This window comes from Bidens hawaiensis, unplaced genomic scaffold, assembly GCF_021521415.1.
Source record: "Bidens hawaiensis isolate Kalapana, Puna unplaced genomic scaffold, B.hawaiensis_p1.1 tig00014039_1, whole genome shotgun sequence".
NCBI lineage: Eukaryota > Viridiplantae > Streptophyta > Magnoliopsida > Asterales > Asteraceae > Bidens > Bidens hawaiensis.
In genome coordinates, this window is record NW_027492209.1 from 182,825 (window position 1) to 196,325 (window position 13,501).

The window sequence follows — 13,501 nt, forward strand, 5'->3', positions numbered from 1 at the left end:
GTAGGGTTCTAATGATCCAAGCAATTTGTTTATCATTTCAAATCATTCATAAACTCGATTAATTTAGATAGCTAGTGTAAGTCGGGTACTTATTGGGTATAGACCGTGTAGTCTATATCATTGTTTTGTCCCAATAACCAATGAACAAGTATCGTTCCAAGCTTAAAATGTCAAACGAATTGGGATGTTAAAGCACTGATACAAACTTAAACGGTCTTAGGTGTCGGTCATTGTCGACATACAATTAAGGTGATGCGTGCGTTGCAGCATTTGAGAAGTCATTAATAAGGGAAAGTTTTTGGCATTTGGTCATTGGTCAACGCCCAACTGGAGATGGTCAACGCCTAACATGTTTAGGGTAATAATTTTTGATGATTTTGTTAGTTGTGAACCATTGCAGGTTTGCAGCTCTTCTTATGTGGCTACATTGAACGACTAAACTTTTACGTTACATTGTATAGGGTTTGAACCCGTGACCTCCAATTTCACACCTTAATCACCTTACCACCCCACCAAAATGAAAACCACATCGATCAAGGTTTTTGCTCTTAAATAAGTAAAATGAGAAGTGTAAATTAAAAATATGTCTAATAATGGCTTTTTTGTTTTCGAGGTGGTAATTCATGACAAAATAAACATGGTTTGGGTTAGTTAACACGACCCATTCGTTAAACATGTCAATATGAACACCACTCATTTAATAAACGGGTTAGCCTAAACACAACTGGTTTAATAAATGGGTTGCTTTCTCTTTTATCATTTTCTTTTCGCCTTTCCTCAGTATCCATTTCTTCCTTGAGCATTGCTTCAACTAGTTTGGTGACATTGATTTCATAATGAGTTGAATCATCTTCGTTGTCATATATTTCCATGTTTTGATGTTCATCTTCAGTGTGGGTAAAGTATAGATCTTGCATTGTTGAATAATATACTTGTTCATGAGGATTTTCTTTTGAATAAGTCATTACTTCCTTTCATTTCGACATCATTTGTTTCTTGGATCTACTTGATACGTCTCCATACGTGTTCTGATTTGGAATAATTTGGACTAGCGGGATGCTATAATCAAACGAATCTAGGGTTGGAGTATAAACATATTCATTTCCACACATCTCTTTTAATTATTTTTCACAAAATACAAGGCTTGATCATGAGAGAATTTTCTTGGTATGTTGCCTTATCTCTCTAAATTTGAGAGGGTCTTGTGGCAAGATACAAATTGTTTGTACTTCAAAAACCATTTAATATAATCGTGCTGCTACATTTTATTGTTCTATCTCTTATTTATTTTTGTGTCTCTTACTTATGCGAAAAGTAATGTGTAAAGACGATTATAATGGTTGTGAAGAATGTTGTAGTATACGACTAGGTTTCCATAGGGGTAATTATAGGGTCCTAGTTTGGATACCCTCTATACACCTCGTATAGGGCTATACGAGGCTCTATATGATGTATAAGGGGGCGTTTTGGTGTCTCTAGAAAACCCCTAATTATACTCTCTATATATTTACAAAATATACTCTTTAATATATCCAAATTACAATGTGTCTAATCTTCCCTCGCAAGTTAAGGCTGGAGAGTGACCTATAGTTTGGAACGTAAAATAGAAATCATTGTGTGTTTTTTAGTAGCTAAGATTGTTCTTGTGACATTCGTTAATTTCGGGTCTCGTTTGTATTCGTTTATCATGTAAACCGACCCATTTTGTAAACCAAAGCTTATGATATAATCAAAATGATGGATTTTATGTTACAATATTGTTTTACACTTGTTGGGTCTTGAAAACATTCTTTTTGGTCCTTAAAACTCTTTAAATATGACTTAAACCAAACTTTGGGGACTATTATTGCCATTTACCAAAAACTTGTTTGACCATTTCAACCATCACATGCATCTTTACCCTATTTGTATGAACCATACTCTTATCATTATAAAAGCAAGGCTCCATACACCATTTTGGTTGTTCATCTTCTCCAAATCTCTCTCAAATCCAAGTATTCATCTTCAACATTTTGTTATTTTGATTTCTTAAGGTCAACTAACTATAGTATTTCATTTTAACTTGTTCATCTAATATTACTAACACTTGAATATGGTGGTACAACATATATATAATACACACCCCTTGTTTCCTTTATTTGTTACTTCACCGACTCCGGTTGGTTAAGTTTCGAATGTCATAAGGCAAGGCTTCATGGAGGACTTCGTGTTCTTGATATATATTTACACACACATAACTTATTATACATATCACTTATGACTAACTTCTAACCCTTTTTAGTTTGTTCATCTTATTTACAAGTTCCATGGTGTGGGTTTGTATAAGACTAACCTCGGTTTAACCGAAACTAGTCCAAACCAGAAACCGAACTTTTGTTTACTAGTTTTGTTAAAATAGTTGTTTAAACATGTTTATTGCTAGATTTGAGTTTCAAAAATCATTTTTACAAGTTCTTTGATATTAAGCATATGGAATCCATCTATGAACTCGTTGGGAAATGGAAACCGAACTAAACCAAAACTTTTGCTTAAAAGACTTGTAGTTAACTTTTTAGTTGTAAAATTTAAGTTTTCTTCATTTATAAACCAATATACAAGTTCGATGATATTTGGGCATGTAGAAACCATCTATGAACTATTTGTGAGATGGAGACCGAACCAAACCGAACTATAGCGACTTTTACTCGCTTAAGACACACAAGTGTGTTTTTAGCTATCAAGACTTGTATATTTCTTTAAAAATAGTTTACAAACTGATTTTAATTATTTTCTTAAGTACTTGGAATTGTTGGATCCAACTTGATCTCATCACATAGTTTGGACCGACAAAACCGAACACTCGCTTAACGTGCGTTGTTAGTTCTAAACAATAGATCTACATACTTGGTTAAGTGTTAGTGTATTTTAATGAGTTATCTCATAACAATTAATATGTTGGAAAGTTGACTTTGGGTTTGACCATTTGTCAAGACCCGAACCGACAACCCGAACACTCGTTAAAGACCCGTTTTAGTATCTTTGTCCCAAAGGAACTTGCATTTTAGCATTTTTCCCACCTTATTACTTAACATTTGTTAAGTAAATATTAAGGTTAGATACTTTAACCCGGTTTTGAGCAAACTTACGTTTTTAAAGGATTGTTATTATAAATTCTTAAATAGTTACATTTTAAACCTCGAACTTTAATTGTTTACTTTTTACAACAATTATTTTGTTTAAAGATCTTCAAGACAATCATTCTAAATCCAAGATTTTATTGTCATTTAGGCCTTGCTCGTTAAACTTCATCCATTCGGTTATTCATCTTTTACCGATCAAGTTTTATACTTGAACGTGAGTAACTTCATACCCCGTTTTCTACCTTTTATTTTGGGGGTGACATTTCATCTTATCTAAACTAAATGTTTTATACTTGGGTCTTAAACCACAAACGTTGTTTTATACTTTACTTGAATAATTGCTCGATTTGGTGTTCTATGCTTATTTGCCTATGTGTTTATCGCTTTTGGATGGTGGAACTATAAATCCTAGACCATTTGACAACCCCTCATGACAAGGTGTCGTTAACGTAATGCAATTAACGATAACTATAAAATCCTAAACTATTTGGCAACCACTTATAGTTGGGTGTCGCTAACTTGTTAGCGATAACTATTTATCCAAGTTTATAGCTATTATTTATGGTTTTGTATACTAGTTTTGTGGCTTTTCATACTATATATCTATTGTTCAAACTTATGAATTGCTCACCAACCTTTGTGTTGATAAACTTTATTTTATGAAATGTTACAGGTTTGCATCTAGGTTGATTTTGGAGTTCGGTGAAGAAAACGTCACAAATACCGTTAGGATATTAGCAAAAATGAACAATATTTGATTTGCTATATTTTGTTATATTTTGTTGTATTTGACTTATGAATATTTGGTTATGTGACATTTTCGATGTTGTGAAATGAAATGAGTTTGTTAAATATTGTCGCTTTAAATAGTGTCATGCGCTTATGAGCAATCGTTGCACCCCGGCATGTTCCGCCGCCTTTGGTCGGGGTGTGATAGTTCTTCTAAATCCATCTAACACGCTTACAGGGCCAGCCCTAGGGTGGGGCTGGGTGGTCGACGGCCCCCACCCGACACCCCGCTTGGCCTGATTTTTTTTATAAATATATGTTTTTTATGAAAAACGATATGTATATTTAATGTTTAAACTTAATTACATAACAAATAGTTTGCTCTAATGGTAAAGGGGTATGACTCCTAACCAAAAGGTTGTGGGTTTAGTCTCATTTGAGACATGTTTAAACCTATTTTTATTTACATGACCCATATCCTAACAAGGTAAACCATTTATAAGTTAAATTGTTTAAACCTAACAAAATACTCCTTTTACTTAAGACCTTAAATAATTTTTTGGACCGAAGATGCCATTTGGTGTGAATAATTGTGTTTTTGATAATGGCTTTATGAAGATGAGTGCGATTTGATCACTAGTCGATATATATTACGCTCGCAATTTTCCTTGAGCAACCTTTTCTCCAACAAAATGAAAGTCAACTTCAATATGCTATATTCGTGCGTGAAAGACTAGATTAACAATGTGGTAGGTCACATAAGAGAGTTGGCCCAAAAGTTGTGTCTATCTTTTTATTTGACGATGTTATAGATGAAAAGACGAGGAAGAGACTTATCATGACATGACAGAAAACCACATGGATTCAACCGGTTGATTTTTCTTTTCTAGAGATTCAAAGTGGTCCCGTCCACAAACAACATGAACGCAAATTGAATTTCTCTCGAATATGTATGATATACTCCTTCCATTCAATTAAAAGTGTCCATATTTCTATTTTTTTATTTGTTCAATTATAAATGTCCATTTTCAAAATTTATTAGTCAATTTTCAAGTTTACCTTTAAACACACGAAACTAGCATTAATAAACAATATTGATGGACCTAATTTCCAAAGGCATTATTGTTATTTGGTAAGCAAAAGAAATAATCATTCAATATCTTAAACTTTATGTTTTCAAATCATGAGAGTTAAAGAGGGACTAAGAGATTAATTACTAAATAAGAGTTTGGATCAAATACAAATGAAATTAACGTGCTAAATGTGATAATCAAGTAGAGTAATTATATATACTTGATTCTCATGTTTAGCATGTTAATTTCATTTGTATGTTAACCTTCCCTTGTATGATATTGAGATAATAAAAAATACTATTTTTTTCCTAACTTTAAGGGTCTGTTTGGTATGGGGTAATGGAATGAACGACGGAATGGAATGAACGTGGTAATGGAATGGACAAAGGAATGGAATTGGTTATTACCATTCCAATGAAATGTTTGGTTACCATATTGGAATGAAATGAATCATCACTTTATATTGTTGGTAGGTAAGAAAAAAATAAAATTAAATTGGTAGTGAGTGGCGGTGGTGGTGGGAGCGGTGGCGGTAACGGTGGAGGTGGTGGTGGCGGTAACAGTGGAGGTGGTGGTGGGCAGCGATGAATGGGCGGCGTGTGTGATGGTGGAGCGATGATTGATGGATGCGGCGAGTGGCTGGAGGTGGTGGGTGGGTGGCACTGATGGTAATGGTTTGTGGAGGTGGGTGGTGGCGGCGATGGACGCCGATGGTGGTGATTGGTGGCAGTGGCGGCGGTGGTGGGCAGCGGTGATGGTGGGCGGCATGTGTGATGGTGGGGCGATGGTTGATATATGCGACGGGTGGCTGGCACCGATGGCGATGGTTGGTGGAGATGGGTGGTGGGTGGCGGTGGACGGAGATGGTGGTGGCTGGTGGCAGTGGCGGCGATGGTTGGTGGTGGTGGTGTGTGTTGGTGTTGGGTGGTGGTGGTGTTGGGAGGGTGGTGGAAGTGATGTAGGGTGAAGGAGGGAATGGAATGAAAAAAAAAACATGGGGTATGGATGGAATGAAATTGGGGTATTTTAAAGGGAATGGAATGGACTAGGTAATGGGTTATTCCATTCCTTTGATCAACCAAACACAATATTTTCCATTCCCTCACAATGGGTCATTCCATTCCGTCCTCTATTCCTGCATATCAAACGCTACCCAAGCATTAAGAGTGTGAATCTAAAAAGATAAAATCATCTACTCCATTAACCATAGACGTCACGCAACATAGTTTAAAAAGTAATAACTTTTCTATAACGTGTAACAGAATTTTCTCATAACTTTCAAAAATCATAAGCAAACACTATAAAGACAAAAGCAACTCATCATGACCATAACTAAAAGCCCAAAACAACATAAAACATCCATATGTAACCAAACATCTCTTCATCTCTCAACTCCTCGTAATTTCCCACATTCTCTGTCCTGCCATCACAAACAAAACATCAAGTTTTACCGCAGCCCGCTGAAAAAACCGTAAAAACAAAAGGTTGGTATTGGACAAGATCAAAAACAAGTCACGGATTTTGGCTTCTTTCGATCTTGTGACTGACAATAGGTTGTCTAAATTACATGAAAGCTTAACCTTCATAATTTTCCGTGAATAGGGTTGACTTTATGCTTGATCGAAATTAATAGTCATTATGCTTTTGGTTACAGATCAAACAGAGGAAGGTGCACCAGTCGGATGAATGTGTAAAGTTTGACTTCAATGGAGTCAACGGATTTGGGGTATTTATGGACTTGTAAAAAGGGTGCTCAGAAAATATCTGTTTGTGATGAAAATTTGGACATGAAATCTGATAGCTTTCAAGTGGTGGACATGGAAGCTTTCTCACATCTCACTAACAAAGATGCTACATTTAATTCAAGATTAAACGTAAGCTTCGATTCTCTCTATTTTGTTTTGTATTTTTTTTATGCAGTCTTCTTTGTGCTTGTATAAGCATCACATGCTTAGTATCACGACGTAAAAACGAAGTCCCTACCCAAGAGGTTAAGGGCTAAAGTTCCACGATGACGTAAAATTTAAGAGTAAATTCAATAAAAAAAGTGTTTCAATTAAACAAACCGTTTTAATTAGCCGGTCCAACTAATCAAATGAATAAGTTTAGTTTGACTTACCTCAAAATCATAATTAGCGGTTTGGTTTGAACTTGTTTTTAATAAGCACAATATAAATTATATTTGTAATAACTGAATTTTCTTTCTTTCTTCTTCTTCTTCTTAATTCTGCTTTTTATTTTTTAATTTAATTTGTTTGTTATTTGAAATGTGCTATACCTCTTGTTTCTTTTACCAAAATATGTTTTTTTTGTTAAATTAATTTATTTGTCTAATTATTAGTTGCCAAGGAGTTTATCCAGAAAAGAAGATAAGAAGGTGAGTAATCCTAGCGTTGACAATGAGAGAGATGCTATCTTTTCACCTAAAGGTAACCACTTTTTTCTCCTTATTTTATACTTATAATTATGAAATATAACAAAACAATTATGGATCTACTTTTTTTTTTTGAAAGGTGAATTTCTTAATCCCATATTAGGAGTGGGGTTTGAACCCATAACCTCCCTAAACCTTAGTGTATTAGAAGCTTTGCCTCTAACATTGGACCACAACCCCAATGACCAATTATGGATCTAATTAATCATAAAACATATTTGTTTAAAATACATTTAAATACCAAAAAGATTTGTATTTATTTTCATAATAACATCCAAGAGGTAGTGAGGAAAACGTATGTTTTTTTAATTAATTTTATTTTATTAGAAGTTATATATATATTATATATAATACACCAAACAAGAGCAAATTAAGACACTCATTTTTAAGTAATTTACAACATTTAAAGCATGAGGTACATGTATTAGTAAGGGTAAACATGTCTTTTAAACATAATCCATTCAACTTACAAGTTTGGTCCCTCATCTTTAACCATATTATGTTTTTAATTTAACTTGTAAACTAACTTCTCACCCATGATTTTTAAACGACTATAGCATTTTCATACGTTAATCTATACTATATAATAAATAAAACTTTCTAATGCCACATGTCATCACCAAAATGTTTCTCACCAAATTTTCCCTCCTCTTTCTCTCATATTAAATACATTTCTCTTTCTTATTAATAGTTTTGTATTTCATTTTTTTTCTTTTTAATCTTTCATTTTTCTCTTTTTAATAATTTTTTCTTCATTTTAAACAACTAAATATCAGCATAAATATGTTATTTTTTTTGTATAAATTTATTGTATTGGTTATTAATATTAATTTTTATAAATAACCCATTTTCACATTTGATTTTGAATAATGATGCAAAAATTAAGGTTTTAAATATATTATTTATTAGTTAATTAATATTAAGGTTTTATAATAAATGATATTATTGGAGGAGGAGACAAGATTAACTTAAATTTAAAATTCCAATAAACTTTTACTTACTATATATGACTGTTTACTATATTACAAGTTTTTTCTTTCAAAACTTTAAAAGACAAATTCACTATTAATGTATTCTCAGTGTTTATGTTAATTTAAACGAGCCAGTTTCTTTAACTGGCTAAGGTATCAAACATGGTTAAGATCAAAACAGTTTATGATTATAATGAGTTCGTTCACAGGTTGGTTTAAAAAGTAACCATTTACAACTTCATTTTTTAATTGATTATTTAATCAACTCATCGTTTATGTTAAGTTCATCATCATAAAAATTCAAAAAAATATAAACACTAGATTATATGTTTTTGGTTTTCAGGTAGATAAGACAACTTCTTATCTTTGGCATACAAATGTTAGACATTAGCACACTGTTAATCAGATGACAAATTGGCTGTGTATATCCTTCTATTATTGAAGTTTTCAAAAATATAGAATTCTTTAGTGAATGAGTTGTACTTGCACAAAAAAATGAGGTCGTTCAAAAAATTAACAAACGTTTGTTATCCATGTTTTCGGGAGATGAAAATAGTACCATTTTTCAGTAAAACGATACATTACAAGAAAATATTAGTTTTCTGATGTTTTAAATGGCCTCAAAATCTAAGGTTGTCAAGTCATAGGTTAGTCCTAAAGCCGATATTGAAGTGATGTTACTTAAAATAAAAAAAACTAGAAAATTGGTCTATGCAATGAAACTAAACTACACATGAAAATACAATATGATAGCCGTGTTATAAAAGCCGAAATCATATCCAGAATTAATATTGGAACACATACTTCTATTCGTAAAAAATCCCACACCTTTAGATAAAATAATAAATTTCAAAGAATGAAATTCCACTTTATTTTTGTTTTGCAATGATGATTAATAAAAACTAAATTCAATATTTATACAATTAATTTTAGCTTATGGTCAGTTATGTGTTGGATTATTTAGAGTTTAAAGCAGAAACAAAGTGAAACTACTAAGTTTCGATATATAAAATAAAGTTACAAATAAAACTACAAATATTGTGTACAAATAAATATTTTGAAATTTATGAATTTTGTAACAACTTTTTATTTTCATATTGTGTATTGTGTAATTTATTCTATCATATTGAAAATATTTTTTGTATTTTAGATTGTGTTATTATTTAAATAAATTTATTTATTTTAACCCGTGTGCTATACGGGTAACTAACCTAGTGTTTTTATAAATAAATTGCACCATAAAAACGAGCATTTTATTATCTTTAATTTAGATATGATATTGTTATAATTTTTTTTAAATATATTAATATGTTACGTAGGGGTGTTTAGTGTCGGTTTTGATGGGGTTTAAGTTAACTTGTGAGTCCAACCGTTAATACTGATTTTTTGTTGTCCAAAACAAACTCAACCATTGAAAGTTGAAACCGAATCCTTACTAACGGCTTGGTTCCATTTTGGTTTCATAGTTTAAACTTTAATAATAAATTTAGTTTAAAATAATTAATAATTTAAATGTCACATCAATTTTAACTAAAAACCAACATAATATGATACTTGAGATGATCATAAATAAAAAAATGATAATTTTAGCACATAAATGATAAATATTAATGGAAGATCTAGGACGTGAAATAATAACGACAAAGATTACAAAAGGAATCATATTGCGATTAGGATAATTTACAGTCTTTTCTGGTTTCATATGGTCGATTGTCGATATAAACCGCGAACCAGCCGTTCACTACGTTTTGAAAATTTTGAAACCGACCAACAAACCGAAAGTAAAAAAGAAAAAGTAATAGAAAAAAGAAGTCAAACCAATGACCGATTTAAACGATTTCAAGGTTTTAACCGAACCATAAACACTTATATTTGTACGTGATTAACGTTTAAACACCCGCTGCATCGCGCGGACATCCGTCTAGTCTATTAAACAAGTGGTTATGGATTTAAGTCGTTGGCTCTTTGCACAAAATTTTCATTAAAAAACAACATAAAATGTTTTTTAAAACGTATTATGCAATATTCTAAGATGGATCATCAAGGTAAGGCTTTTTGAGTTAGGTTAACTACTAAATATAATGTTTTGTGAGTAGATAAACAATTAAGTGATTAACCAATACCTAACTCTAACAGAGTATACGTGTCGTATAGAATCGGATAATGACAAAGGAACATCACGTTATATGTTAAGATACTATCAAAAACATTTAATAGATTAAAATACAAAGTTAAAGAAATAGAAATTAGTAAGTTTTTTTTTGAATGACTTATTTACAGATTAATATAACTATTTGAATAAACCTTTCATATTATATCGACTTCTTTACATACTAACAAAATTATTGAAATAAAATATTTTCATGTTACATTAACTTATTTTAAATTCATCTTTTCATGCTTGATTTTTTAAAATTATACACACACATATTTCTATTGGTGAAAAAAATATTTATTCTTAATTTTTAACCTCAATTACCCAATTTAAATATTTAAAAAGCCATTTTTATAAAAACAATTTTGCACAACCCAAACATAATCCAATAAGCTAATTTCAAAATTTAATTGTTTAAGCCAAATAATAAAAAAAAACTTTTACTTATGCCCCAATTATTTTTATCGCCTCAAACCCATAAGTTTTAACGATTCTCGAGAACAGACTTGATATGAAAAAACAAGTTTTTCCTCTTAAAATAAATTAATTCTTAATGTTGAGTGAGTTCTTTACAATAAATTAATTATTTTTCATCATTTCTTTAATCTTTAATAGATGATAAAACAGTTTTTTCCTCCTTTTTATATGCATATTAAATCAAATGAAATTTCTTAGTAAATATATACATCATCAATTTAATTACATAAAGTTCAACCCAATCAAAGAAAATTATTCCTTTCTGTTCCTATCCATATGATCTCAATTGCACATGCAACTTGAATTATTTGATACGTTTGCGGTGGAAAAGTTGGTTTTCTTTTTTTTATTTAATTTCCTTTTCTTTAATGTTAAAATTTCGTCAACTCCATTTATCTATTTTATATTATTGTCGTGATACTGATAACGAAATCCATAGGTAATCCGGAGTCACAAAGTCACCACCAAATAACAATAATTACTACCGCCACCGCTGCTGCCACCAGAACACCAGTGAAAAGTATACATATGGGTAAAAGATCAAGTAGTTTCAAACAAACATCGATCATCAACCCTCGGAGAATATTGTTCTTTTTTGCCACATTGTAAGAACAATCCTCATTGATCATGCATTCTATTTCTTTTAATTTGCTTCAAATAAATAATTACATTTTACTTTTAAAATATATTTTTTTATATAAAATTCTAAAAAAGGAGAAAAGAAATGTTATCAAAAAGTCATTTCTCAACGAGGACTTTCATCTAATTAGCATAATTAATTAAACCGGGTCATTCATTTATTCAATTTGACCCGCAATTTATTTATAATTTTTGATCAGTTACTCATTTCATTTGACACGCATTATGGGTTTATAACTAACACTTGATGCGTACTCACTTTTAACAGGTCAAGCATGGGAACCATCCTACTGATATACTTCACTCTCTCCTTGGCCAAACGTAATAATGACCACAACTTGCTTGATTAGTTGCGAAAATTTTTACGAAAAAGAGTGCTAGTGCTTTAAATCTTTACATACACATGTGAAAAATCTAACATGCGTACATTTCTTTAATGGTTGCAACTTTTTGCCTTTTCATTTCCTTTATACGATGCTGTAAATATGGATTTATCCCGTTTCATTAATTGTTAAATTTAAGAAAGTAATGTTATTTGTCCCTTTTTCTTGATATTATTTCATCATGTTGTGGTCCAAAACTTTTATTAGTATGAAATTGTGACATTTTAGTTGAGCTTTGAGATTCTTTGTAGTCTTAATAATTGTTACAACCTTCAAAAGTGAGAACACATAAGTTCAAAGTTTATAATGCAAAATAGATACATAATATGTTTAGCAGAGCCATGGTTATACAAATTATGTTATATATACCTTGTCGCACTTACTATTTCAAAACTAATTAAGTAAATGTGACAAGGTATTTTCATCCGTATGGGGTTTCAAGATGACAGATTTTAGAGAGTTTTAATATTGCGTTGAGTTTATATATAGACAGGTTTAAGAATAGGCTATATTTATAGTGGTTCAAAACAAATAAAAAATATATATATATATATACGAGAGTTTTAATACTCCAATGAGCGGATGCCAATGTGGATCCCAATTATGTCAACATAGTCTGGCCCGAGTGGGGTGGCGGGACTCCTCCTCCTGTTGGACCGAGGAGTGTGATATATCTTAACTGCGAAAGTCACCGTTAAAAAAAAAGTATAATAAAGACAACTTATTCAAAAGAGCATTTCAATTTTCAAAATATACGATAGAGCCGGTATAAATGTATTACTATTATTCTTTTTGTAGAAGCCTAAATAAATACCCAAACAAGACCCAGAATTAGAAGCCCAAAACCTTAGGAAAGGCCCAAACATAACACACAGAAAATGCAACTCAAGGAAATGAGCACCGAATCAAACTTTGAAATTTTGTATTTCTTTAAACTCTTTTTTATTTAGTTTTATTTATGCGTTTGGTTAGGTAATTGGCCATTTTACGGTTTTATTTATGCGGTCGGTTAGCTTATTGGTCATTTTAGGGGTTTACACTTAGACATGAAATGTTAGAGTACTTATCGATTTGGTTGGGTAGGCCAGTAACACTGAATGGAAAAAGCGACGGTGAACATTGGGTAAGAGTCTCATGACCGTTTTACGTATCATTTTAAAAAAAAATTAAATTAATAAATTTATTTTTAACACTATAGATGAACCCATGATCAAATCCTTACAAGTGCAAGGTAACGTGGAATTATAGTGTTACAAAAAAATGTTAAAAAGTAAAAGTAAAATGCCAAAATTTGTTGTGGAATTTAGCAAAATTAAACCCACCTAAAGTAAACTAATTAAACAGTAAAAAACACTGCCTACGAACATTTAAATTACATTAAGAAGCATACCTTTGGTTGAATTTCCTAAAGGGGTAAGGAGCATGATTTATTTTTCTTTTTGGTGACAAAACCAACTTAAGATATATCTATATCTATCTATGTATAATATAAAAGCTTTTAGCCCGCATGTCACGCGGGTA

General features: G+C 31.4%; 1 protein-coding gene across 1 annotated transcript; it reads left to right on the plus strand.

Annotated features, from left to right (window-relative positions):
• The first annotated feature begins 6,716 nt into the window (after nucleotides 1-6,716).
• On the plus strand, nucleotides 6,717-12,250 carry LOC143545804 (uncharacterized). Its single transcript, XM_077037619.1, has 4 exons — nucleotides 6,717-6,795; nucleotides 7,263-7,350; nucleotides 11,398-11,563; nucleotides 11,866-12,250. Exons 1-4 carry the CDS (start codon nucleotides 6,739-6,741, stop codon nucleotides 11,945-11,947), a joined length of 393 nt encoding a protein of 130 aa, XP_076893734.1. The 5' UTR covers nucleotides 6,717-6,738; the 3' UTR covers nucleotides 11,948-12,250.
• The last annotated feature ends 1,251 nt before the right edge of the window (nucleotides 12,251-13,501 follow it).

Bases quoted from the DNA above. Each gene is read 5' to 3' on its own strand.
- LOC143545804 (XM_077037619.1), top strand. From the start codon at position 6,739: ATGGAAGCTTTCTCACATCTCACTAACAAAGATGCTACATTTAATTCA. The intron at 6,796-7,262 runs GTAAGCTTCGAT...TCTAATTATTAG, and splicing joins CATTTAATTCAAGATTAAAC to TTGCCAAGGAGTTTATCCAG. The intron at 11,564-11,865 runs GTAAGAACAATC...CACTTTTAACAG, and splicing joins TTGTTCTTTTTTGCCACATT to GTCAAGCATGGGAACCATCC.